A 25524-nucleotide genomic window follows, 5' to 3' on the forward strand; every position below is an offset into this window, starting at 1 on the left:
GGGATAGGCTGGTGATGGGTAGTAAGGAGGGCACATATTGCATGGTGCACTGGGTGTTATACGCAACTAATCGAACTTAACATCGGAATCCAGGGATGTACTGTATGGTGACTAACATAATATAATAAAAAAATCATTAAAAAAAAAACAAAAAGAAAAACCTGACTTGAGTGCTTACCGTTAAGAGCTTACCTGACCATTCCCCATATACAATCAGACCATCTGTCCTTTAAACTGCCATACCATCCCATAACTACTTTTATCATGGTGCTTATCACACATTGTTTAATAACAGTTTGCTTATTACCCCTCATTCCTTTCCTAGACTAAGCTTTTTGATGGCAAGATTATGTCTTGGCATATCTCTGTGCCCCCAGTGCCTGGAACCTCATGGAACTTAACAAACATGGGGGGGGGTAGTCTAATGAAAATGACACAAGAAGCATGGTATGTGATAGATGCTTTATCTCTCTGCAGTATTCTTTTGTGAAGAAAGTGAAAACCTGGCTTATCAGTGTGTGTGCAGAGAATAGGGCAGTCAGTTAAAATTTTATACTTTAAAAAAGAAAAGCTTTTGTTTTGATACATGAATGGTGGCATATTCTGGATCATAGATTCTAAAAGGGCAGGAAATTTGAGATCATCTAGCTCAGTGGGTTTAAAACTTTATTTTATTTATTGTAATAATATTTTTTATTATATTATGTTAGTCACCATACAGTACATCCCTGGTTTTTGATGGAAATTTTCATGATTCATTAGTTGCGTATAACACCCAGTGCACCATGCAATTATTTTTAAAAAATATTTTGTTTATTTAATAGGAGTGAGAGTGAGTAGGGGGAGGGGCAAAGGGGGAGGGAGAGGGACAAGCAGACTCCTTGATGAGTAAGCAGCCCAATGTAGAGCTCGATCTCATGACCCTGAGATAATGTCCTGATCCAAAATCAAGCCACATAACTGACTGTGCCACACAGGTGCCCTATTTGTTCCTTCAATCCATGACCCTGGGATGTTTTTCCTTTTGTTTCCTCTTCAGTTTCTTTCCTAAGTGTTCCATAGTTTTTAGAGTACAGTCCTTTTACCTCTTTGGTTAGGTTTATTCCTAGGTATCTTATGGTTTTTTTGTGCAATTGAAAATGGGATCAATTCCTTGATTTCTCTTTCTACTGATTCATTATTGGTGTATAGAAATGTAACAGATTTCTGTATGCTGACTTTTGTATGCTATGGGCTTATCACTTTTTTTAACTTTTAACTTTTAACTTTTTTTAACTTTTTCAAAGAATAAGCTCCTGGTTTCATTCATCTGTTTTACTGTTTTTTGTTTGTTTGCTTGTTTCTGTATCATTTATTGCTGACTAATCTTTATTAACTCCCTTGTTCTGCTGGCTTTAGGTTTCATTTGTTGTTCTTTTTCTGGTTCCTTTAGGTGTAAGGTTAGGTTGCATATTTGAGATTTTTCTTGATTCTTGAGTTAAAATTGTATTGCTCTATACTTCCCTTTTATGACTGCTTTTGCTGCATACCGAGGGCTTTGGACTCTTGTGTTTTTGTTTCCATTTGTTTCTATGTATCTTTTTATTTCTTCTTAAATTCCCTGGTTGACCCATTCAGTCTTTAGTAGGATGTTCTTTAACCCCTATGTATTTGTGGTCTTTCCAATTTTTTTTTCTGTCTGACTTCATGTTTCATAGTATTGTTGTTAGAAAATATGCATGGTATGATCTCAGTCATTTTGTATTTGTTCAGGCCTGATCTGTGACCTAGTATGTGATCTGTTCTGGAAAATGTCCCATGAATGCTTGAAAGGAATGCATATTCTGCTGCTTTAGGATGAAATGTTTTGAATTATCTGTGAAGTCCATCTGGTCCAGTAAATCATTCAAAGCTACTGTTTCCTTGTTGATTTTCTGCTTAGATGATTTGTCCATTGATATAAGTTTTGGGTTAATATCCCCTACTATTATTGTAATATTGTCAGTTAATTCCTTTATGCTTGTTATTGTTTTATATATTTGGGTGCTCTTACTTTGGGGGCTTAAATATTGAAAAATATTATATCTTGTTGGATAGACCCCCTTTATTATGATATAATGCCCTTCTTTATCTCTTGTTATAGTCTTTGGTTTAAAATCTAGCTTGTGTGGGGTTGCCTGGGTGGCTCAGTCGTTAAACATCTGCCTTAAGCTCAGGGCGTGATCCTGGCGTTTTGGGATTGAGCCCCGCATGAGGTTCCTCTGCTGGGAGCCTGCTTCTTCCTCTCCCACTCCCCCTGCTTGTGTCCCTCTCTCACTGGCTGTCTCTCTCTCTGTCGAATAAATAAATAAAAATCTTAAAAAAAAAAAGAAAAAAGAAAAAATCTAGTTTGTGTGATAAAAGTATTGCTATTCTGGACTTCTTTTGGTGTCCTAGTACATGATAAATGTTTCTCCATCCCCTTTCAATCTACAGGTGTCTTTAGGTCTAAAATGAGTGTCTTTTGGGCAGCATATATATGGGTCTTGTTTTCTTACCCATTATGATACTATATGGTTTTCATTGGAGCATTGCGTCCATTTACATTCAAAGTGATTATTGATAGGTATTAAGTTAGTGCCATTGTATTACCTTTTAAATCCTGTTTCTGGGTATTTTCTCTGTTCCTTTCTGGTCTTTGTCACTTTTGGTCTTTCTCTTCCACTCAAGGAGTCCCCTGTAACATTTCTTGCAGGGCTGGTTTAGTGGTTACCATCTCTTTGTTTTTGTTTGTCTGAGAAACTGTATCTGTCCTTCTATTCTGACTGACAGCCTTGCTGAAAGGAGTATTCTTGGTTGCATTTTTTTGCATTCAGCACATTTCATACATCATGCCACTTTCTTCTGGCCTGCCAAGTTTGATCTGCTGCTAACTTTACTGGTCTTCCCTTTTATGTAGGGACTGCTTTTGTCTTGTTGACTTTAGGATTTTTTTCTTTATCTCAGTATTTTGCCAGTTAAACTACAATATATCTTTGTGTTGGCCTGCTTTTTTATTTTGAAGGGTGTTCTCTGTGCCTCGTTGATTTAAATGTCTGTTTCCTTCCCCTGGTTAGGGAAGTTTTCAGCTATAATTTCCTTAAATAAACCTGCCACTTTTCCCTCTCTTCTTGGGGACTCCTCTGGTGGGAATGTTATTATACCTTATGGAGTCATTGAATTTTCTAAGTCTACATTCATGATCTGTTATCTTTTTTCCCTCTTCTTTTTAGGCTCATTATTTTACATAATTGTGTATTTAACTTATTCATTCATTTTTCTTCCATCCTTGTGGACATTACATTCAGTTGGTTTCAAATCTCAGTTATTGCATTTTTCATTTAGGCCTGACTGGTTTGTAAGTCTTTTATATCTGTGTAATGGAACCCATAGTGTCTTCTGTGCTTTTCTCAGGCTAAGGTAGTATCTTTTGATTGTTGCTTTATATTCTTCTGGTTCAGGTATATTACTTATGTCCTTTTGATTAGATCCCTGGCCATGACCTTTTCTTGTTCTTTCTTTTTGGATGAGGTCCTTCATCTTGGCATTTTGTCTAGGTCTCTGTCTTCTGTGTTCGGAAAGCCTGTTAATGTTTCCTGCCCCTGAGTGACTTTATAAAGAAGAAGTCCAGGACCTGGCACTTCAGGAAATGTCTCTGGTATATACTGTGTACACTCTGCTGCTGTGTTTTGGCTGCTCTGTCCCTCAGATCAATCCTCTGTGGAGTTTCTCCTTGCCTACAGTGGGGAGAATTTGGACTTTGGACAAAGTGTGGTGAGTTTTAAGTAGGTGTGCTCTATACCAGAGGATTGTTAAAAGAGACCTCACGCTATTTCCACTACAGTTGAAGCCTTGCAGAACTAGGTGGTTTGTAGATTTGGTGACTACAGGGGGTTTGTGTTGGTCTTCTAGGGGAAGGACCCACTGTACTGGTTCTCATATACTCTTTCCAGCTGTATCAGCAGAGAGCAGAGCAGGTTGGTGGGATTTGGTGTAAGAGGTTTAAGCCACCAGTGTTGGTGCTGTGCTGCTCCTCAAGTTAGTTTATGTAAGGGGTGTGGGAAAGAAATGGCTCCAGTCAGCTCCCTTGTCTCTGGAGAGGGGAGTCTTGAACACCACTGTTGACAAAGCCCTCCCAGAAGAGTGAACCATCTCCCCTTCCATGTCCCAGGCATCCCTCAAATCCCTGCCTTCACCCTGTTTGTGTCTGGGGTATCTGCCCACCCTACAGTACAGTGCCCCTTGGGCTGTATCCCAGGCAGTACAGCTGAGTTTTAGAACTCAAAATTTTAGGGACCTGTTGTGGTGGGGACCCATGCTAGTTCTCTGTGGGAGGGTTTCACTTTGCTGGGACTGATGCAGTTTTGTCTCAAAAAGGATGTACCAGTGTGCAGGGTCATGGAGTTTGGACTAAAAGCAGCATTGAGCCTGTGTCCAGGTTAGCTTCCCTCATTATGTGTCTCTGTGCCTGTCATGAGGGGTGGATGAGGAAAATGTTGCCTGCCAGTGGTTTTTGTCTCCAGTGAGTCAATGTCACCTCTTCTAGATGTGCTCCAAGTAGGAGGAACCATCTTTCCAGTCCATCCCATGGGATCCTTAGGTTGTGCTGTCTGCCCCTGGGCTATCTGCCCTCCTTCTCCGCAGGATCATTGCATTGCCCTCTGGGCTCTACAGTAGCCACACCTGGCACCTCTACAACTCCCATCTTTTATACCCTCTGGTTGCAAAACCTCAGAAGTTAGCCTCTCTTGCTTTCTCAGCAGTGTCACTGGAGACATGTTTTTCTTGTGCGTAATCTCTCTGTACTCCACTCTCTCTTGCCTTTCTCTGCGAGCAGGGCTCCCTCCCCCCCACAGCATCTATGATCTGATCCCTTTCTCCCCTAAACCACATCTCTGCACCTCCTAACTTCCACAATGTGACATCTTGTCTCCCTCTAATTGCATAGTTTGTTGTTAGTCATCAGATTGATTTCTTGGATATTCAGAATGATTTGATAATTATCTAGCTGTGTTTGAGGGACACGGGAAGCACAGGGTCCTCCTATTGCTCTGCCATATTAGCTCCCTCCCCAGAATCATGTTTTTAGCGTCAAACATAAAATAGATAGGATTACAAAGGAAACTATGTTTAAATATACTTATGAAATAATTTTTTCAAACTAAAATAAGAGAAGTAGATACTTATATTTACACAAAAACTTTTGCACAGATGTGCATAGCAGTTTTATTCATAATATAATAAAATTGGTAACAACCCACATGTCCTCAGTGGGTGATTGGTTAAATAACCGGAGTGTATCCTTTCTATGTAAAACTACTCAGCAGTAAACAAGAACAAACAATTGATATGTGCAATAACTTGTATGAATCTTCAGGTTATTCTGCTGAGTGAACAAAGCCCATGTGTGCCAAAAGGTTACTACTTTAAGATTTTCTATGTATGACATTCTTGAAAAAGCAGAATTATAGAAATGGAAAACAGATTATTGGTTGCCAGGGGTGGAGGGTTCTGGGATGGATCTGAGTGTAGTTATAAAAGGGCAAAATGTGGCGATGGAAGTATTCTGTATGTTGATTTTGGTGGTTGGATATATAAATGTACACGTGATCAAACCGTATTGAGCTAAATGCACACACACACACGCGCGCGCACACACACACAGAAATGCAAGTTAAACTAGGGAACTCTGAATAAGATAGGTATTTCTCATTATAATTATCCTGATGGTGGTATTGTTATATAATTGCGTAAGATATTACCATTGGGGGGAACATAATTTCTATGCATTTTTCTTTAAATTACATGGTTATTTATACTTATCTCAAAATAGAAAGTATAACTTAAAAAGCAAGACACAGAATTGTGCTTCTTTACAATATTTATTAAATAACAAGTGGTAACATGTATAACTAGGGTAATTCTGAAGAAATAATGAGTATAAACTGGTATTTTGAGATAGTGTTACAAATGTGGTATGTGCGGTACAATAGGAATATACCTGTGACATTTTTAGTCTCATTGATCAAGTTGTAGGTGCTGGTTAAACTACTGTGGTCTGCCCTATATTCATAATTGAAGATGATGCCAGATTCACCTGAGTGTGTATTGAAAATAAAGATATTTCTTCCCCTCCATGTGTACATACTCCATCAGTTGGGACCCAGTGTTAGGAACTCCTGGGTTACTTTAAATCTGTTTACATTTCATTATCTGATACATCTCAAGGGACCTTTGTCAAATAAAAGGAAAGTATAATGTTTATGCTTTCTTTTGTCAAATACTGTGATTGGTTATAAGGGCTAATAGAAATTGCTTGTAGCTACACTTTGTAGTTTTAAGGATTTACTTGGTATGACTCACCCATATGCCCATTGTTCATCCTAATTGCGAAATACTTGTTTTAAAAGGGAATATGGGTAGATTTTTAAGTATGGAATAGATCTTACATTTATTTTGTTTCATATGAAAGAGAAGTGTGGCAGATTTATTGTCATACAGATTGGCTAATTTTGAATGTTGTTGAATATTTTAATTAGCCTTCACAAGCAAATTATTTAATAGTGGTTTAGCTTTTCCTTGTTTTTGTCTCTGAAAGTATATAGATCAAATGAGGTGGCTTTATGTAAGAAATGCAATTTAGTATTTGAGATCAACATTCTGCTTATTAAAATATCATCCATTTTGGGCTCCTGTGTGGCTCAGTCAGTTAAATGTCTGCCTTTGGCTTAGGTCATGGATCGAGCCCAGGCTTCCTGCTCAGATGGGAGTCTGCTTCTCCTTCTGCCACTCCCCCTACTCTTGCATGCACTTTCTCTCTCTCTCTCTCTCAAATAAATAAAATATTTAAAAACATAAAATATCACCCTTTTGTCTCTGTTAATGTAAAAAAATTAAAATTTATTTTGTATTTAATTGAGCAATTATTTGATGTTATTATGAAATACTTTTCTCCATTCTCAACAAATTATATTTGTGTTTCACAACAGAAGAAATAACAATAGGGCTACAGAATTTAAATATATTATTAGAGGTTCTGTTTCCTTGACATTTCTTTTTTTTTTTTAAAGATTTTATTTATTTATTTGACAGAGATAGAGACAGCCAGCGAGAGAGGGAAAACAAGCAGGGGGAATGGGAGAGGGAGAAGCAGGCTCATAGCAGAGGAGCCTGATGTGGGGCTCGATCCCATAACGCTGGGATCACGCCCTGAGCCGAAGGCAGATGCTTAACCGCTGTGCCACCCAGGTGCCCCTCCTTGACATTTCTAATAGTACATGTACTGAAAGACTGATTTAAATATTTTTTCTTTGATGGTCTTAGATTCTGTGGTTTTGGGGTGATGTTCACCTAGTGTTTGATATATAGAAACTTCAGTAAGTAAACAATACATGATTTCTTATTGAAAGCCCTATATTTAAACATTTTAGTTAATCACATTTATATGAGCTTAGTCAAATCCTTTTGGGACAAATGGTATGTATAATTTGAAGAATAGTGATGCTTTTTTCATTATTTTAACATAATAAATTTATTCAAACAATATAATGGAAGCAAACAATTTAAATTATACAATGACAATATGTAGATTTTTACTCTGACGAATGTAAAAATGATTGATGTTATATTAGTTTCCTGGGGCTGCTGTAACAAATACCACAGATTGGGTGACCTAAGCAAGTATTTATTTTCTTACAAGTCTAGAGGCCAGAGATCAAATGTCAAGGTGTCTATAGGGTTTGTTTCTTCAAAGACCTCCTTCCTTGGTTTAGAGATGGCCATCTTCTTCCAGTGTCTTCACCTTAATGGTTTTATCCTATTGGTTAAAAAAAAAAAAGCTTTCTTTTTCCTGTCCTAGAATTTCATATATGTTCTCTTATTTTGCCCTGTGAAAAGGTCTTAATTAAAAACATTGTGTCCTGGAATGGAAAATGGCAAGATGAAGTTATACCATGATACTAATTTCTGTATAGGTTTTTATCTTATAGATCCTGAATTGATAATATGTGGTAACTTTTATGCTATATTTTTCAAGCAATTTCAAGAATTTTTACTGCAAATTTTAAATAAAATTATTTGAAATATAATATATTTATTTAATATAGCTTATATATATTTGATAAATGATGTAACTCTTATTCTCCCTTTATGAAATATGTTTTTAATAGAAGTCATTTAAGATATCAATTAATTTGGTAATACATTTGAATACAAGAAAAAAGCCTCATACACATACAAACATACATAAGCATATAGATAGACAGAAAAAATCTAGCTGGAATGTGTTTCATATATAATTGAAGAGAAGCCATCTAAATTTTTAGCAATATATTCAGAGTTGTATAGTTCACCAAATACATCACTATTAGAATGAATAGGTAGATTGACTTGAACCAGGCTCTTGGTTTGTTTCCTTTTCCTACTGAAACTCAAGGAACAGATGATGAGGAAAATGGGTTTTCTATTTCTTATGCTTTTAATGTTATAGGAGCCTCTCAGAACAATACTGTGAACCATTGTAGATATAATTTCAAATTTCTTAATGTATAACATTTTCTTTTCAGAGAACTGCAATGACAGGTAAGAAACTCAGTGTGAATAATGTACCCAAAGAAAACAGACTACATTTTGGTTTACAAAAAAATCATGGTCAATAACAGTAACAATATTTCTGTTTTCATGACAATATTATTATCTTTCCTATTTGAAAATCATACCACTAATAGTAATTGCTGTTTGTGTGCATGCTGTAGTTGAAAATACTCATGTACAAATCAGTAGTTCTTCCCAGTGTTTGCAGCAAGATACTTTTACAATTTAGAAGTATTAAGTCTTAACTTAGATTACAAGTAAATGTGTATTTACATTGAAGAATCACAGATCATGCTCAGACTAAGTCAATCAAAATTCATAAGTGTTGGTAAAGTCTCATAAGGGGAGCTTGGGAAGGTGGCAGAGTAGGAAGACTTTGAGCTCACCCCATCCCATGTTTTTAAGTAGATATTGTCCACATCCAAGTCAACAAACCAAAGCATGTAATCCAGAGACTGGTAGAACAAACTCCACAACTAAATATAGACAAGAAGCTGCATCTTAAAGGTTAGGAAGCTCAGAAAGGAGGGGGAGAGGCTGCCCACAGGAGCAGCAGTGCTGCATGGAGAGAGAGGAGAGAAACAGGATCCAGAGAGCTCACTCAGGGAAGACTAATCACCATAACATTTGGCTTTAAAAACCAGAAGGACTCAAGTCTCAGAATTTATAAAACCAGTCACACTAGGAGCTTTTAATGTCTGGGGACTGAGCACTGAGTGAGCCCTGAGGGTGAGTGGTAGCTGGGTTGTGACCCTTGAAGAGACAGGAACCTGTATGGAGAGGCAACATAAAATTGCCAGTTTTCACAAGCTAGGGTCAAATGGGAGACAAATCTGTTCATACTAACTTCAAAGTACTTCTGCAAAACAAGGGAGCTGGCAGGTGCCATTTTCCTCCCCCACTGCCCAGCATTAACACAAAGCCACTTGCCAAAGGCAGGGCTGTATAAACCTTTGCTACCTAACCCCTAGCAGTGTACCAAGCCCACAAGTTATCCTGAAGGAATAGCCCATTCCAAGCCTGCTAGCAAATTTTGTTAAACACACACATGTGCCTCAGTCAGTGACCAGCCACCAGTGCAAAACTGCCACAGTGTGCTGCACACATCTCCCATGGTGCCCAGCCATGCACCCCCAGGTACTATCATGTGCTGCACCTAACTACATGCCCCCAGCCATGTTTGTGCTGCATGAAGGAGCTGCAGTATACAGCACTGAGCCACCTGTGCCCAGCAGGCATAGTGCCCTGCACTCAGCTTTGCACACCCACCTACTGTTGTGCCCAGTGCCTATCTGCCAAGTTTACAGCTGCTCTTGTGCACGCTGCCCAGAGCTGCAGTGCTGGGCCCAACCGCAGATGGTGCCCACTTCTGCACCCCCAGCACCTTCAATTGCCAGATCCAGATGCACCCAGCTATGCATCCCTGGCAGCTCTGGCATGCAGTCCCCATCCACCACAGTGCATTGAGGGATCCAGCATAGGACTAGTGACTCAACACAAAGTTTGCTGTTACTGCCACCTACCCCACTCCCTAGTTCCCCGACAGGCATACCCCCACAGAGCTGGCCTGAATTAGTCCCACTAACACCACAGGGAGCAAGCAGAGCCCACAACAGGTAGAGAATCAGTACAGATCACTGCACCGAAAGGAAAAGTGACTCAGACACAAGAGCAGGGCATAAGCAACGTACACAGGACACTTTCCTGAAGTGCCAGGTTCTGGTGAACGGGGGCACTGCACTGCATGGCACCCAAAGACCTCTCTTTGTAAAGTCACTACTTTCAAGAGCAGAAGACACAACTAACTTTCTTAACACACAGAAACAGTCACGGAAAAGCAGAAAAAAATGGAGATAGAGAAATTTATCCCAAATAAAAAACAGGACAAGGCCATGGCCAGAGAGCTTATTGAAACAGATATAAGTAACATGCCTGATAGAGAATATACAGTAAAGATCATAAGGATACTCATTGGACTTGAGAAAAGAGTGGAAGACGTAAGTGACACCCTTAACACATTGGTAAGGAGTAACATAGCAGAAGTAAAGGGCACAATAAATGAAATGAGAAACACACTTGATATAATGAATGGCAGGATGGAAGAAGGAGAGGAAGGAATTAGTGACCTGGAAAACAGAGTAGTGGAAAGTAATCAAGCTGAACAAAGGAGAAATGAATTATTCAAAATGAGAATAAACTCAGGGGACTCTGACTCCATCAAGTGTAATAATATTTATATTGTAGGAGTTCAGACGAAGAAGAGATAGAAAAGGGGGAAGAAAATTTATTTGAGGAGATAATAGCTGAAAACTTCCTTATTTCGGGGAATGAAACACATATCCAGATCTAGGAGCTACAAAGAACCCCCCAAAAAATCTACAAAAGTAGACTCACACTAAGAAGTATTATAATTAAATTGGCAAAATATCATGATAAGAAGTTTTAAAAGCAGGAAGACAAAAGAAGTCACTAATTTTCACGGGAAAACTCAGAAGCCTAGCAGATTTTTCAACAGAAACATTATAAGTCTGAAGGGAGTGGCATGATATAGTCAATGTGCTGAATGGGAAAAATCTGCAGATAAGAATAGTCCAGCAAGGCTATCTTTCAGAATAGATGGGGAGATAGAGTTTCCCAGAGAAAACTAGAAAAAGGAGTTCATTACTACTCAACCAGGTCTGCAAGAAATATTAAAAGGGACACTTTGAGTGGAATGGAAATATCAAAACTGACAGTATAGAGGTATGAAACACAAAAAGCAGAAAAAATGAGTCTTCTTATAAAAATATCAAAGAACTAACAGAAAAAGGATGTAAAAATGTAATAACATGCACCTAGAACTTGGGGAGGATAGGAGAAAAGAATGGGTTCAAACTTAAATGACTATCAACTTAATATTGATGCCTATATACACAGGAGGTTTTATATAAACCTAATGGTAACCATACAGCAAAAACCACTAATAAATATGCAAAGAACAAAGAGAATATCGAACTTTATCACCAATGAAAATCAGCAAAACATGAAAGAAGGAAAGATCAGACCAAATCTTCAGAAACAACCCCCAAACAAGTGATAAAATGGCAATACGTAAATAACCAGTAATTGCTTTGAATGTGAATTAACTAAACACTCCAATCAAATGACATAGGGTGATAGAATGGATTAAAAAAATAAGGCCCATTTATATGCTGCCTACAAGAGACCCATTTTAGACCTAAAGACACCTGCAGATTGAAAGTGAGAGGATGGACAAACACCTATCATGCAAATGGATATTAAAGAAAGCCAGAGTAGCAATACTTAGACAAAGTGGACTTTATTTATTTATTTTTTAAAGATTTTATTTATTTATTTGACAGAGAGAGAGACAGCCAGAGAGAGAGGTAACACAAGCAGGGGGAGTGGAAGAGGAAGAAGCAGGCTCCCAGTGGAGGAGCCTGATGTGGGGCTCGATCCCATAACGCCAGGATCACGCCCTGAGCCGAAGGCAGACGCTTAACGACTGAGCCACCCAGGCGCCCCGGCAAAGTGGACTTTAAAATAAAGACTGTAACCAGAAATATAGAAGGACACTGTGTAATAATAAAAGGGACAATCCAACAAGAAGAAATAACAATTGTAAATATTTATGACCCAACATGGGAGCACCCAGTATTTTAAGTCCTAGTTACAGCAATCAGACAACAAAAGGAAGTAAAATGTACCCAAATAGGGGCGCCTGGGTAGTGCAGTCGTTAAGCGTCTGCCTTCGGCTCAGGGCGTGATCCCGGCATTCGGGAATCGAGTCCCACATCAGGCTCCTCCGCTGGGAGCCTGCTTCTTCCTCTCCCACTCCCCCTGCTGTGTTCCCTCTCTCGCTGGCTGTCTCTCTGTCACATAAATAAAATCTTAAAAAAAAAAAAATGTACCCAAATGGGTAAGGAAGAAGTAAAACTCTCAGTAAATATTTCTATACCCCAATGATGATGTGGCAGAAAGAGAAATTAACAAGCAATTATATTTACAGTTGCACCTAAAGTAGTAAGATTCCTAGGACTAAACCAAACCAAAGAGGTGAAAGAAGTAATCTTTATTATTTCCTTCCCTCTGCTGGATTTCAGCTTCATTTGTTGTTCTTTCGCTAGCTCCTTTAGGTTTAAGGTGAGGTTGTTTGAGATTTTTGTTGCTTCTTAAGGTAGGCTTGTATTACTATATACTTCCCTCTTAGGACTGCTTTTGCTGCATCCCAAAGGTTTTGGACCATTGTGTGTTCATTTTCATTTGTTTCCATGTATTTCTTATATTAAAGATAAGAGCAGAAATAAATGATATTATATAAACTAAAAATCAAAACCAATAACAATAGAACAGGTCAATGAAAGGAGGAGCTGGTTCTTTGAACAAATTAATCCCCCAGTCAGACTTATCAAAAGGAAAAGAGAAGCACTGAAATAAATAAAATCACAAAAGAGAGAGGAGAAATAACAACCAACACCACAGAAATACAAACAATTATAAGAGAAAATTATGAAAAATTGCATGTCAACAAATCGGACAACCTGGAAGAAATGGATTAATTTCTAGAACATATAAACTAGTGAAACTGAAGCAGAAAGAAATGGAAAACTTGAACAGACCAATAACCAGCAAAGAAATTGAATCAGTAGTCAAAAATTTTCCAGAAAATAAAAGTCCGGGGCCAGATGGCTTCACAACCAAATTATACCCAACATTTAAAGAAGAGTTAATAGTTAGTACCTATTCTTTTCAGACTATTCAAAAAATAGAAACAGAAGGAAAGCTTTCAAATTCATTCTGTGTGGCCAGCATTACCCTAATACTAATAGCTTGTGGAGACTTCACTAAAAAGGAGAACTAGAGGCCAATATCCTGATGAACACAGATGAAAAAATTTTCAGTGACATTCTAGCAAACTGAATTTAACGATACATTACAAAATCATTCACCATGATCAACTGGGATTTATTCTTGTGTTTAAGTGTGGTTCAATCTTTGCGAATCAATCAGCATGATATTCCACATTAATAAAAGAAAGGAAAAGGACAGTATGATCACTTCAGTAGATGCAGAAAAATGATTTGACAAAGTACAACGTTCATTTATTATAAAAACCCTCAGCAAGGTAGATTTAGAGGGCACATACCTCAACATAATAAAGGCCATATATGAAAACCCACAACTAATATCATACTCAATGGGGAAAAACAGAACTTTTCCTCTATGGTCAGGAGCAAGACAGGGATGTCCACTCTCACCACTGTTACTTAACATAGTACTGGAAGTCCTAGCCTCAGCAATCAGACAAGAAAAAGAAACAAAGGCATTTGAATCGTCAAGGAAGAAGTAAAACTTTCACTATTTGTAGATGACATGATACTCTCTACAGAAAAGCATAAAGATATCACCAAATAACTGTTGGATCTGATTCACCAATTCAGTTAAATCACTGGATACAAAATTAACATACAGAAATCTGTGGCATTATCGTATTCCCGTAATGAATCAGCAGAAAGATAAAATAATCAATCTCATTTACGATTGCACCAAAAACAATAAACTACCTAGTAATAAACCTAGCCAAAAAGTTGAATGACCTGTATTCTGAAAAGTATAAAACACTGATGAAAGAAATTGAAGATGAGGGGCCACCTGAGTGGCTCAGTCAATTAAGCATCGTACTCTTGATTTCAAGTCAGGTTGTGATTTTAGGGTCATGAGATTGAGCCCCACATCAGGCTCTATGCTGGTCATGGAGGCTGCTTAAAATTCTCTCCCTCCCTCTGTCCCTCACCTGCTGCTTGCTCTGTGTTAAAAAAAAAAAAAATCAAAGAAATTGTCAATGACCCAAAGAAATGGAAGGACAGTCCATACCCATGGACTGGGAGAACAAATAGTATTAAAATGTCTGTTACCCAATAGAATGTACATATTTACTGCAATCTCTATCAAAATACCAACAGCATTTTTCATAGAGCTAGAACAAAGAATTCAAAAATTTGCATGAAACCACAAAAGACCCTGCAAAGTTAAAGCAACCTTGAGAAAGACAAGCAAAGTGGGAGGCATCACAGTTCTGCACTTTAAATCATAGTACAAAATTGTAGTGATCAAAATAGTATGATACTGTCATAAAAATAGACACATCAATGAAACAGAACAGAAAACCCAGAAATGAACCCACAAATATACGACCAATTAATGTTGGAGCAAGCAGGAAAGACTATTCAATCAGAATAAGGCAGTGTCTTCAAGAAATGGTGTTTAGGAAACTGGACAGCAAGTTGTAGAAGAATGAAACTAGACCAGTTTCTTAAACCATACACAAATACAAATTCAAAATGGATTAAAGCCCTGACTATGAGACCTGAAACCATCAAAATTCTAGAGAAGACAGGAAGTAACCTCTTTGACATTGGCCATAGCAACTTCTTTCTAGATCTATATCCTGTGGCAAGGGAAGGAAAAGCAAAAATAAACTTTTGGGACTACATCAAATAAAAAGCTTCTGCATATCAAAGTAAATAATAAAAAAAAATAAAATGCAACCTACTGAATGTGAGAAGGTATCTACAAATGGCCTATCTGATAAAGGGTTAGTATCTAAAAGTATAAAGAACTTACAAAGCTCAACACCCAAAAAACAAATAATCCAGTTAAAACATCGTAGAAGACATGAAGAGACATTTTTACAAAGAAGACATACAGATGGCCATGAGACCTTTGAAAAGGTGCTCAACATCTCTGATCATCAGGGAAATGCAGATCAAAACTATTATTAGGTATCATTTCATGCCTCTGTGGATGGCTAAAATCAACAGCACAAGAAACAACAGGTATTGGGAGGATGTGGAGAAAGGGGAATCCTCTTACACTGTTGGTGGGAATGCAAACTGGTGTAGCCACTGTGGAAAACAGCATGGAATTTCATCCAAAATTTAAAAAATAGAACTATGCTATGATTCAGCAATTGCTCTACTAGATATTGACTCAAAGAATTCAAAAATACTAATTCAAATGTATACATGCATCTCTGTGTTTATAGGAGCATTATCTACAATAGCCAAATTATAAAAATAGCCCTAGTGTCCATTGACTGAGGAATGGTTAAAGATGTGGTATATATATATGCAATGAAAAATTACTCATCCATAAAAAAGAGTGAAATCTTGCCATTTGTGGTGACATGGACGGAGCTAGATGGTGTTAATGGTAAGTGAAAGAAGTCTATCAGAGGACATACACCAAAAATTTCACTCATGGAATTTAAGAAACAAAACATACAAGTAATAGGGAAAAAATAAGAGGGAGAAACACACACACACACAAATCAAGAAATGGACTTTTAGGTATGGAAGATAAAGGATGGTTACCAGAGGGGAGGGCGGCAGGGCGGAGAGATTACATAGATGGTGGTGATTAAGGAGTGCACTGTGTTGAGCATCGGGTATTGTGTTGAAATGTTGAATTACTATGTTGTGCATCTGAAAGTAGTACAACACTATATGTTTTCTAATTGGAATTAAAATAAAAATAAATAAAAAATAGTAATATCTTATGTAGTATCTTCAATGCAATCCTGAAGTGTTTGTTTTTTAGAATATCATTGATTATGGTACTATCATTCCATGTCAGAGTTAAGGGAATGTAATTATTAAACTGGCCCAAAGTATCTTTTGGTTTTTTGTGTAGTGTCTTAGAGTAATATAAGCACAGTCACAGTGACACTTATCTCTATCCTAATGATTTTCAAATTAAGGAATGACTTCAAATTAGGAAAGCTTTTTGTTAACCTAGCTTTGGAATGTCATTATGTATGCTAATTGCTAACTTTGCATTATTTTTTAAAGATCAAATGGGCACAGTGGTAATTTTCATTAATCTCATACAGAGCAGCTAATTAAAATTTCCATTATTATCTCTCCATTATCTAGTTGTTTCCTTTGTTCAGTATCAGAACAGGATGTTAATAATAAGTCATTCTTGTATTACAGCCCTATTAAATATAGTGAGAATTATTTTAGTCTATTGCACTGTTTTGTTTTCGTGTGATTTCTTTAACATCATATTGCACTATATTGATAGTGCTGAAAATACTTTGGCATTTGTAATAGAGATTTCCTAATTAATTACTTGGAGCTTTAATTTTTTATTCAATATTGAGAGAAAGTGACATATGGTGGAAAAAGAAGTATCCTGAGGACCAGAATATTAGTTTTTTATTCTTGCAATCTCACTGATTAGGTGACTGTGGACAGTCATCATGATTCTCTATTTTTGTAATGATGCTGTTAGATGAGCTGATATTTAATGGTCAGTTCATCCTGTATATACTGTTATGTTTTCTTCTTCAAATATGAACTTATGTTAAAACCTGTGAAAGCTTGATAAAAGGTATTTGTTTTATAAGGTTATGTATTTTTTGTGTTGCTCCATTAGATTGCTTCCAGTCCTTATAACCACAGAGTATCCTAAATTACATAGTTTAAACCTGTTTCTAAGAATTGTGGGAGGAGGGAGCCCCAAGGTATCGGGCTGGCCCAGTTTTTCCTTGAGTCATAAATATCTCAGCCATGACCATATAGAAGAAGGGAACAAACGGTTGTGAGCAGCTTACTTCGAGAGACAACACATCGAAATGCCTATTTTGACCACTTTATATGCATTGTCTCACTTAATCCTTATACTAAACATGAGGGGTAGGTGTCTATTACCCTATATCATGAATGAGTAAACAGGTTTATAGAGATTAGTTGAATAGTCTGCTTAAAGATTACCTAGACGGTAAGTGAAGGTGTCACAATTCAAACACAGTGACAGTTTGAGCTGATCCTAAGATGCCGTACACAGTCTCAATTTACCTATTCTACACTAGCATTTCTGAATATATGGTAATGGAACATCTCAGAACTGTTGTGAAGCAAAACTAAACTAAGTTTTGAAGTTTCAGCATGTTGAAACTTATCAGACATTCACCCATTTGTTTATTCACCATTCATTCATCCATCCATCCATTCATTAAAGAAAGATGTCCTGAGGGGCACCTGGGTGGCTTAGTTGGTTAAGCTAAGGTCTTGGTCTCAGGGTTGTGAGTTCAAGCCCCAAGTTAAAGTACTCAGCATGGAGCCTACTTAAACAAAAATATGTTTTGAGTACTTACTGTGTGCTAAACATTGTGTTAAGATCTGGAGATACAGTGGTGAACAAGGTTGGCAAGATTCCTGCCTCACAAAGCTTATGTTTTAATGAGGAAGACACAGTAGACAAGTAAAGTACTAAACAAATAAGGTTACATAGAGCTAATATTATAAATGAGATTTAAAATGATGTGATGATGAATGTGGTGGGGAGAGGACTATTGGGCTGAGACTTAGATGATGAGTGAGGGATGGAGATGTCAGGGGTAAGAATCCTCCGGGAAGATAACATAGCAAAGACAAAGGTCATTTTATAGTAATAAACTCATGTACAGGCCTCTAGGGAAGAATTGGTAGGGCCTTGTTATCCATTAATTATGAAAATGAGTTTGAGGATTATATGAAAGTGGTCTGTGACTGCAGACTTGCAACATTTTGTACTATAAATGTTTACTTGCTATCATTCGTTGTGGATCTACAGCCTTAAGAGTTGGGTTAATAAGTTATAGAAATGGGACCAGGGTGGCTCAGTAGGTTAAGCATCTGCCTTCAGCTCAGGTCATGATCTCGTGGTCCTGGGTTCGAGCCTGCTTAGTGGGGAGCCTGCTTCTCCCTCTTACTCTCCCCCTGTGCTCTCGCTCTCTCAAATAAGTAAAATCTTAAAAAAAATGTGGAAAAGATTTCATGGTGATGTTTTTACTTTGCCTTCTATGTCGTGGTTTATGCAGTAGAAGTATTCAACATCGGTATATCCTAACAAAAAAATTAAGTTAATGTGCATTACACAAAATATGAGATCTAAAACTATGAAATTGTATTCCTTGTTCTGTAATTGTTAGGGTCAGATTCAATAATAGCACACTTCCTTTGAGGTTCACTAAACCGAATCACTGTGTTAGATACATAGCATAGAGTTCTGAGTCTAGAAGAGTGATAGAAATAAATAATGACCTTTGCCCAATGTCTTAAGTGTTATAACAGTGATAGTGCTGCAGCATTAGAAGGGAATACAAGTCCCCTACATAAGACTTTATCAGACTTCAGTGGTGCTTGGGTGGCTCAGTTGGTTAGGTGTCTGCCTTTGGCTCTGGTTATGATCCTAGGGGCCTGGGATCAAGCCCCATGTATGACTCCCTGCTCAAAGGGGAGTATACTTCTCCTCCGCCCTTCCCCCTGCTCATGCTGTCTCTCTCTCTCTCAAATAAATAAATAAAATCTTTAAAAAAAGACTTTATCAGACTTCATTTACTTACTATTCAATGGAATGTTTTAAAAAATTCAGACATTAAGAATGATTTTCAATTTTTATATTGAGGAGGTATTCTTGATAATAGCCAAACACCATGAAACCCTATGGAATCCATTTCTCATTATTAACACATTGTTGTTGTTTTTTTTTTTTTAATTCTGTATCTTCTAATGATATGACTTATACCAATTTGAAAAAAAAATACTTTCCTTATTCTAGCTAAGGTACTTACAGAAACTAAGTGTGATTAGTATGAACTTGAAAAATGTGACTCAAACTAGAATTTTAATTCAGAGAAATAAGTTTGTAATATACGAATGGGGTAGTTATGATTATGTGTATCTAGAATGTGAAACTGAGTTATTAGTGCAATGAATGTGTTGATGATGTTTTCCTCTCAGTCTTTTCCCCAAACTACTTACATAGTTATGGCAAGGTGATGAAGCTAAGGAGCTGTGATGAGATAATGAGTTCTAGAAATAATCCCATGTATTTTGGAAATAAAGCTAAAAACTAGTCATTATCAGATAAATGCATTTATTGACTTAAGATTAATCTACAACATGGGAGTAACATAGGAAGGAAGAGTTGGAAATTAGTGAATACTTAAGACTAATATGATTAACATGCTAAATGGAGATTACTGTTTTACATTTTAATAACTGTTTTCACTTGTTTTTTGAGGTAGGCTAATTCTCTGATATATTTCAATAGTTTTGGGTTATCTATAATGTTTTACATTAAATTTTGTTCACTGTATTTTATGGTATAGACCATAAGCATATTAACTAGGAAAATTAATAAGATGATCTGTAAGTGTTCATCCTGTGGGTTTAGGAGGAGCAGCTAATGTTAATGCCAGTGCCTGGATTGTAAATCTGAGCATTCCTGTCAGTGACACTTAATCTCAAGTCCATAGTCTGTTGAGACTATGAGCACCTGCAGTGTAATTTCCTTTTAAATGAGGATAAGGGGAGTGTTGAGATATATATAACATGATTTTACCACATCAGTTCTATGACCAAGAATTTTTAAGTGCATAGCACTCTGCACACATATTTCTAGAGTAAAATATTTACATATTATGCATTATTTTATTTTAAAACCTGTTGTTTTTCTAAAATGTTCTTTTTTTTTTTTTATAGGGAGGGCTGAAAAACAGCAAACATGAATGCACCTTGTCTTCACAAGAATATGTTCATGAATTACGATCTGGTATTTCAGATGAGAAACTTCTTAACTGCCTTGAATCTCTGAGGGTTTCTTTAACCAGCAATCCTGTCAGGTAGGTGGTTCTTATTATTTTGCTATGATTCATGCAAATTGTACTGTATGTAGTTGTTAGGAATACAATCAGTTACATCATCTTAACCTCAAGATTTTCTGAACAGCATTCTGATGTTAGCTAATTAAACAGCAATGTCTGATTATAAGTTTATAAACATTTGAAAAAATATAGTTAATCTGTTCTCTTAATAATGTGTGATTTTAAGAATACAAATATTACTTTGATGTTTAATTCCTCGTTTATTATATAAAACATGGATCCAGAAGTTAAATATCCACATTTACTTGGTAGTTTGTGTGCACAGATAGCAATTATTATATATTTATTCGTAAAACAAACTAAGTATGTTGGCTCTGATATTATTCATTTTTGACTGAGAAATAAATACAGTTTTATACTCTATAAGTTTTAGATCCACTATTCACATATTTTTGTAATTTGTGATAGCAAAAATTAAATTATTTTAACCAGTAAAAAAAGAAAGCATTAATAAACTCAAAGCTCTACACATTTAAGCTATTTTCTAACTACAAAGGGTTTTTAAAGAAGTACCTTGCCAATGGTGGATTCCAATAACTGATATTCTTTATTAATCATAAAAAACCGTTACATTAATTTTAACCAGAATAAAATGTTTTATGAGGAAAACAGGTTTTCAATGTAATATGAAAATACTCTGGGAGATACTCATGTAACTTGCTACAATCTGAAGTTCACAAATTACTGCATGAAAGTATACAGAAATGGTATTTTAGTCATATTTTTTCTAGTATATAATGGAGCCCACATTTTGTATTTCTCCGACCTATTGGTAGAGTCTTGAAAATAATTTAAAGCTCATTTGAATTGATGTAGAAATTGAAATATATCATGCTATTTATTTTTACCTATAGTGCGTTTGTCAGAATAACTGGAAAATTATAATTCTATAATTAAAAAAAAAGTAAAAAGGCAGTGGGAAGATGTGACTTACTTTTGAATATGATGATCATTCAAAGATGACTGTCTTGCCATTTCTCTTAGAATGCTTCTGGTTTTAATGATTTGAAGAAGGATGTGAATTCTTTGAGAACTGTAACCATTTTGTGCCCCACCCCCCACCGTGTAAACCTACAGCTCTTTACCATAGTGTACTTACGTGCTCTGAAAATTTCTGTTGAATGGTTGATTATATGGGTGAATAAATGAGTATTTAAGACATGAGTGTAGAAGAAGTTGTGGCACTTAGGAATGAAGGGGAGGGGTACCTATTAAAAATGCATTTATATAAAGATTGCAAGAAAGGCTTGAAATTACACGCGGGGCCTTTAAAATACAGCCCAGCAACTATCAGACAACTCCAAAGAATTATGGGATCAGGTGATAGGCTGGTAGGATCAAGTGAGAAGCTGGTTGGTCCTGATTGGCTGGAGGCAGCAGCATTCCAGTAGCTGATTGGCTCCACACGATCCCGTGAGGCTGCTTGCGTCACCACACATCGAAGCTTCTGGTGGTAGCCCTCCGTAGAGGTCAGAGCCCACCTGAGGACTTCACTGACTGGAGCGAAAACCTACGTCCTCATTTCTCAGAGCTCTCCTTAAGATGAGTAATAATGGTTTTGTTAGCTATGGCAGCGTCTCTGCTGTGGGTGGAGCTATTGGAAGCAATGATCAACCATTTCAGGGTGGTGCAGCTCCTGCTACTAAGGCCCCAAGATCCAGGGTCCGAATCCAGGATATTATACCTTGTTGTGTAAACCAGCTGCTCACCTCCACCCTGGTTGACAATGTCTTCAAGATTAGGGGAATTCAAGTTTCCCAGGCCTCTGTTGTGGGGATAATCAGAAAGGCAGAGAGGGCTTCCAACTACATTCTTTACAGAATTGATGATATGACCACCAAGCCTTTTGAGGTCCGCCAGTGGCTCGGAAGAAATAAAGCAAAACAGGGGATGTCTCTTCTTCCAGTGGGAGTATATGTCAAGGTGATCGGTATCCTCAAATGTTTTAAAGAAGTAAAGGGCCTCAAGGTATTGAATATCCGAGTCCTGGAGGACATGAATGAGTTCACCACACATATTCTGGAAACAGTCAATGCACATATGATGCTGGATAAAGCCCACCAAGTGGCCTCTGGGCCCAGTGCGCCTGTTGTCCCATCAAAAATAGATGAGGTCCAGAAATATGGGGAGTACTACCACCTCGACTTCATCCACAAGGAAGTTCTGCGTTTGATCCATGAATGTCCTCAACAGGAAGGGAAAAGTGTACATGAGCTCCAGACCCAGCTTCACAGCCTGAGCGAGAGGGCCATCAAGCAAGCCCTTGAGTATCTGACCGTTGAGGGCTACATCTACTCCACTGTGGACGAAGAGCATTTTAAATCTGCTGATTGAAGCGATGAAAAGATTTTTCATTTTCCAAAGATCCTTGCCTCCATCTGTGAGTGAGTTTAACCTGTTGACTTTTAGGAAGTAGATTTTTTCAACAAAATATCTCAACTGGCATACTTTGGAAACTCACTGCTTTTCCAAATGCTTTGAATTTTTCTGTTTTTCTAACTGTGTTTAAAGCTCAGATGGAGATGGTGATGGATAAATTGACTGGACTTTTTGTAGGATTTACCAGCAAGAAAATGAAAACAGTCCTGGATGAATGAATTTGAGAGAGAAAAGGTACAGAAAGAAATTGAAAATTATTATTTGTTGTGTGGGAGTTTCTTGTTTTGAAATATCCATGTATTTGCTGAATATAGATGCAGTCAGGGAACCAGTTAAGAGAGAAAAACAAAAATTCTGTTGTTTTTACATTAGACTTATTTTCTGTGTTTGGATTTAGCTTATACTCCTATTATCTCTTGCTAAATATAGTAATTGATTAATCTGAATGTGCTAAAGAGAGCAATTTATGAATTCAAATACTCAGTTCAATATTGATTGAGCTGCTCTTATTACCATAGATTTGTTTTAAAAAAATAAAATTATGTTATGTTTAATTGCTCTTATTACCAGTTTTATGTTTTTTAAAAAATAAGATTATACTACTTTTAAATGCCAGCTCTTATTAACATAGGTTTATGTTAAAAAATAAGATTATAACTAAATAACAGCAAACGTAGATTGCACTATGTTCAAGTATACTGTTTAAAAAATAAAATTATACTATGAACATTTTTTTCTTAAAGTATGATGAGGTGATTATTTCAAATATAATGTGATATTTGGATTAAATTACAGTCTATTGTAGTTGCATGGTACATGGATACCAGACTTAATGTGAGTTTGATGTTCTTATGGATTCTGTATAGTACTAAATGCTCAGTTTTATTTGTAACAAAGGTTTATTCTTACAGGTTAAGCAAACAATTAAAATTAATTATAGGAATATTAAGGTTAGTAAATGAAATCTTATTTGAACATTTTATTAAAATACTTTTACAAAAATCTTGACTTTTCTGTGTGATTTTTTTTTCTAATTTCACTTGAAAAGCCTTTTGTTTTTGAAGATTAATAATTTTAATTATCCAGAATAAATTTTTCTCCTCGATGTAACATATCCTACTTGTAATAATACATTTTAGTATGTGTTAATTATATGATACTTTTAAATAACTGAATAAAGTAAACCCTCAGTTATATACATAAGGATGGTATCTTTCAAGTTACTAGTTTTGCTACATTAGGAGAAAGGAAAGAAAAAAATATATATATATTCATTTGGACAGGTAGAAGAGAAAAGCATCACTTGTCTTAACTGAATCACGAAAATGAAGTGTAAAACATTGAAAATCCTTTAAATGCAGCATTGACAGTAATCCACATTGTCAGGAAAACTATCGGAATTTGGCCTCTCTTTGCCAACCCTTAGGAGTACTTGCCACCAATACTTCTTTAAACTTTCTGTGGCATAAACTTAACTTTTTTCCTCTCAGAAGCAGAGAATGCATAAATGACACCTTTTTGAAAACTACAAATAGTTGCTATACCTGTTTGTTATTAAAATCATCAAATGTCTCTGGAAATTCTAGTCTTTATAAACATAAATTCTGAACCACTCTTGAAAGTTTGCCTGCCCTGAGGAAAATCACACTGGAGGAGAGGCAATGAGGGGTGTATTTCTTTCTTAGAATCTCAGTGTGGAAAGGTACAGTCTAGGAGGTGTGTGTGCGTGCGTGTCGGTGTGTGTTTGTGTGTGTGTATTTGTGATATCACTTATACAATTGCAGGAACCGTGAGATCACAATTCGATTTTTTAAAAAGATTTTATTTATTTATTTGAGTGAGAGAGAGTGAGCAGGTGGAGGAGCAGAGGGAGAGGGAGAAACAGAGTCACTGCTGAGCAAGGAGCCCGATGTGGGGCTGGATCCCAGGACCCTTAATCATGACCTGAGCTGATGGCAGATGCTTAACCAGCAGAGCCACCCAGGCACCTTTCACAATTCGATTTTTTTATGACTTTGTAGGTCACTCTCCAGATTGTCTGAGTTGGTTCAAGTGGCCATTGGATGGGTAGCCACTTTTTCCTCACTCTAGGAATGTTGCTCCAGAACTAGGAAAACAGCAACCAGAAAAGCCCTTTCTGGCTGCCTTTGTGCCTGGGAACTAATACGTTGTGATATGTACATCAAATTTAAGGGAGGACCAACCTCTCTTCCTCTCCCATCCTTTTGGGCAACTGTCCTCTCTTTGTGTTCCTTGAGGTTCTTTAAGTTTTGTTAATTACTCTGCTGTCCCCCTTATTCTTCTGAGTGAAATCATGTGCTTTAATGGGATTCTACTACAGGTGAGAGACTGCAGTGAAAGAATAGTAAGTAGGCCTACCTACAATGTGAATGGAAATCAACAAACATTTTTCGGTTGGATTATCTTATACATGCGTATTGGGTAGCAGATTTTTAAAATCCATTTTAAACCCTCCACCAACATGCATACTTCCTTTTCCTTTTGTTTAGTAGGTAATTGACTTGGTCAGTGCTCCCCTTCCTCTGCAGTCCTGCCTTGTGTGTGAGCCAAACTTTTGAGGATAAGATACCAATCCTGGGGAAATACTGTCTGCTATTTTGGGCAGAGATATTTAAGCGTGAGGAAACTGAAGAATATAATTGAAAATTATAATTCACTTAGGGTTGTTATTCTATGTCTCTCAGGCATATGAAATGTATGCATTTATATTGAAACTGATTCTAAAGTAACTGAATAAATTTGAAAATGTTTTCAAATCAAAGCTAATATTATTACTGTTGCCATAATTGTTAGTAATAATCATTTTATTTTACCTACTAAAT

General features: G+C 36.8%; 2 protein-coding genes across 4 annotated transcripts in view; both read left to right on the top strand.

The window, feature by feature from the left end:
• The window catches only part of DIAPH2 (diaphanous related formin 2), a 1026009-nt gene that overhangs the window by 216243 nt on the left and 784242 nt on the right, over positions 1-25524 (top strand). For all 3 annotated transcript variants that reach the window (XM_034649855.1, XM_034649854.1, XM_034649853.1), the window contains one exon: positions 20121-20260. In XM_034649855.1, coding sequence (XP_034505746.1) covers positions 20121-20260 — 140 coding nt within the window. The remainder of the gene's footprint in view (positions 1-20120; positions 20261-25524) is intronic.
• On the top strand, positions 20268-23669 carry RPA4 (replication protein A4). Its single transcript, XM_011232984.3, has one exon. The coding sequence runs from the start codon at positions 21845-21847 to the stop codon at positions 22634-22636; it is 792 nt and encodes a 263-aa protein (XP_011231286.1). The 5' UTR covers positions 20268-21844; the 3' UTR covers positions 22637-23669.

The sequence above is a fragment of the Ailuropoda melanoleuca genome, chromosome X (genome assembly GCF_002007445.2).
Source record: "Ailuropoda melanoleuca isolate Jingjing chromosome X, ASM200744v2, whole genome shotgun sequence".
Classification (NCBI taxonomy): Eukaryota; Metazoa; Chordata; class Mammalia; order Carnivora; family Ursidae; genus Ailuropoda; species Ailuropoda melanoleuca.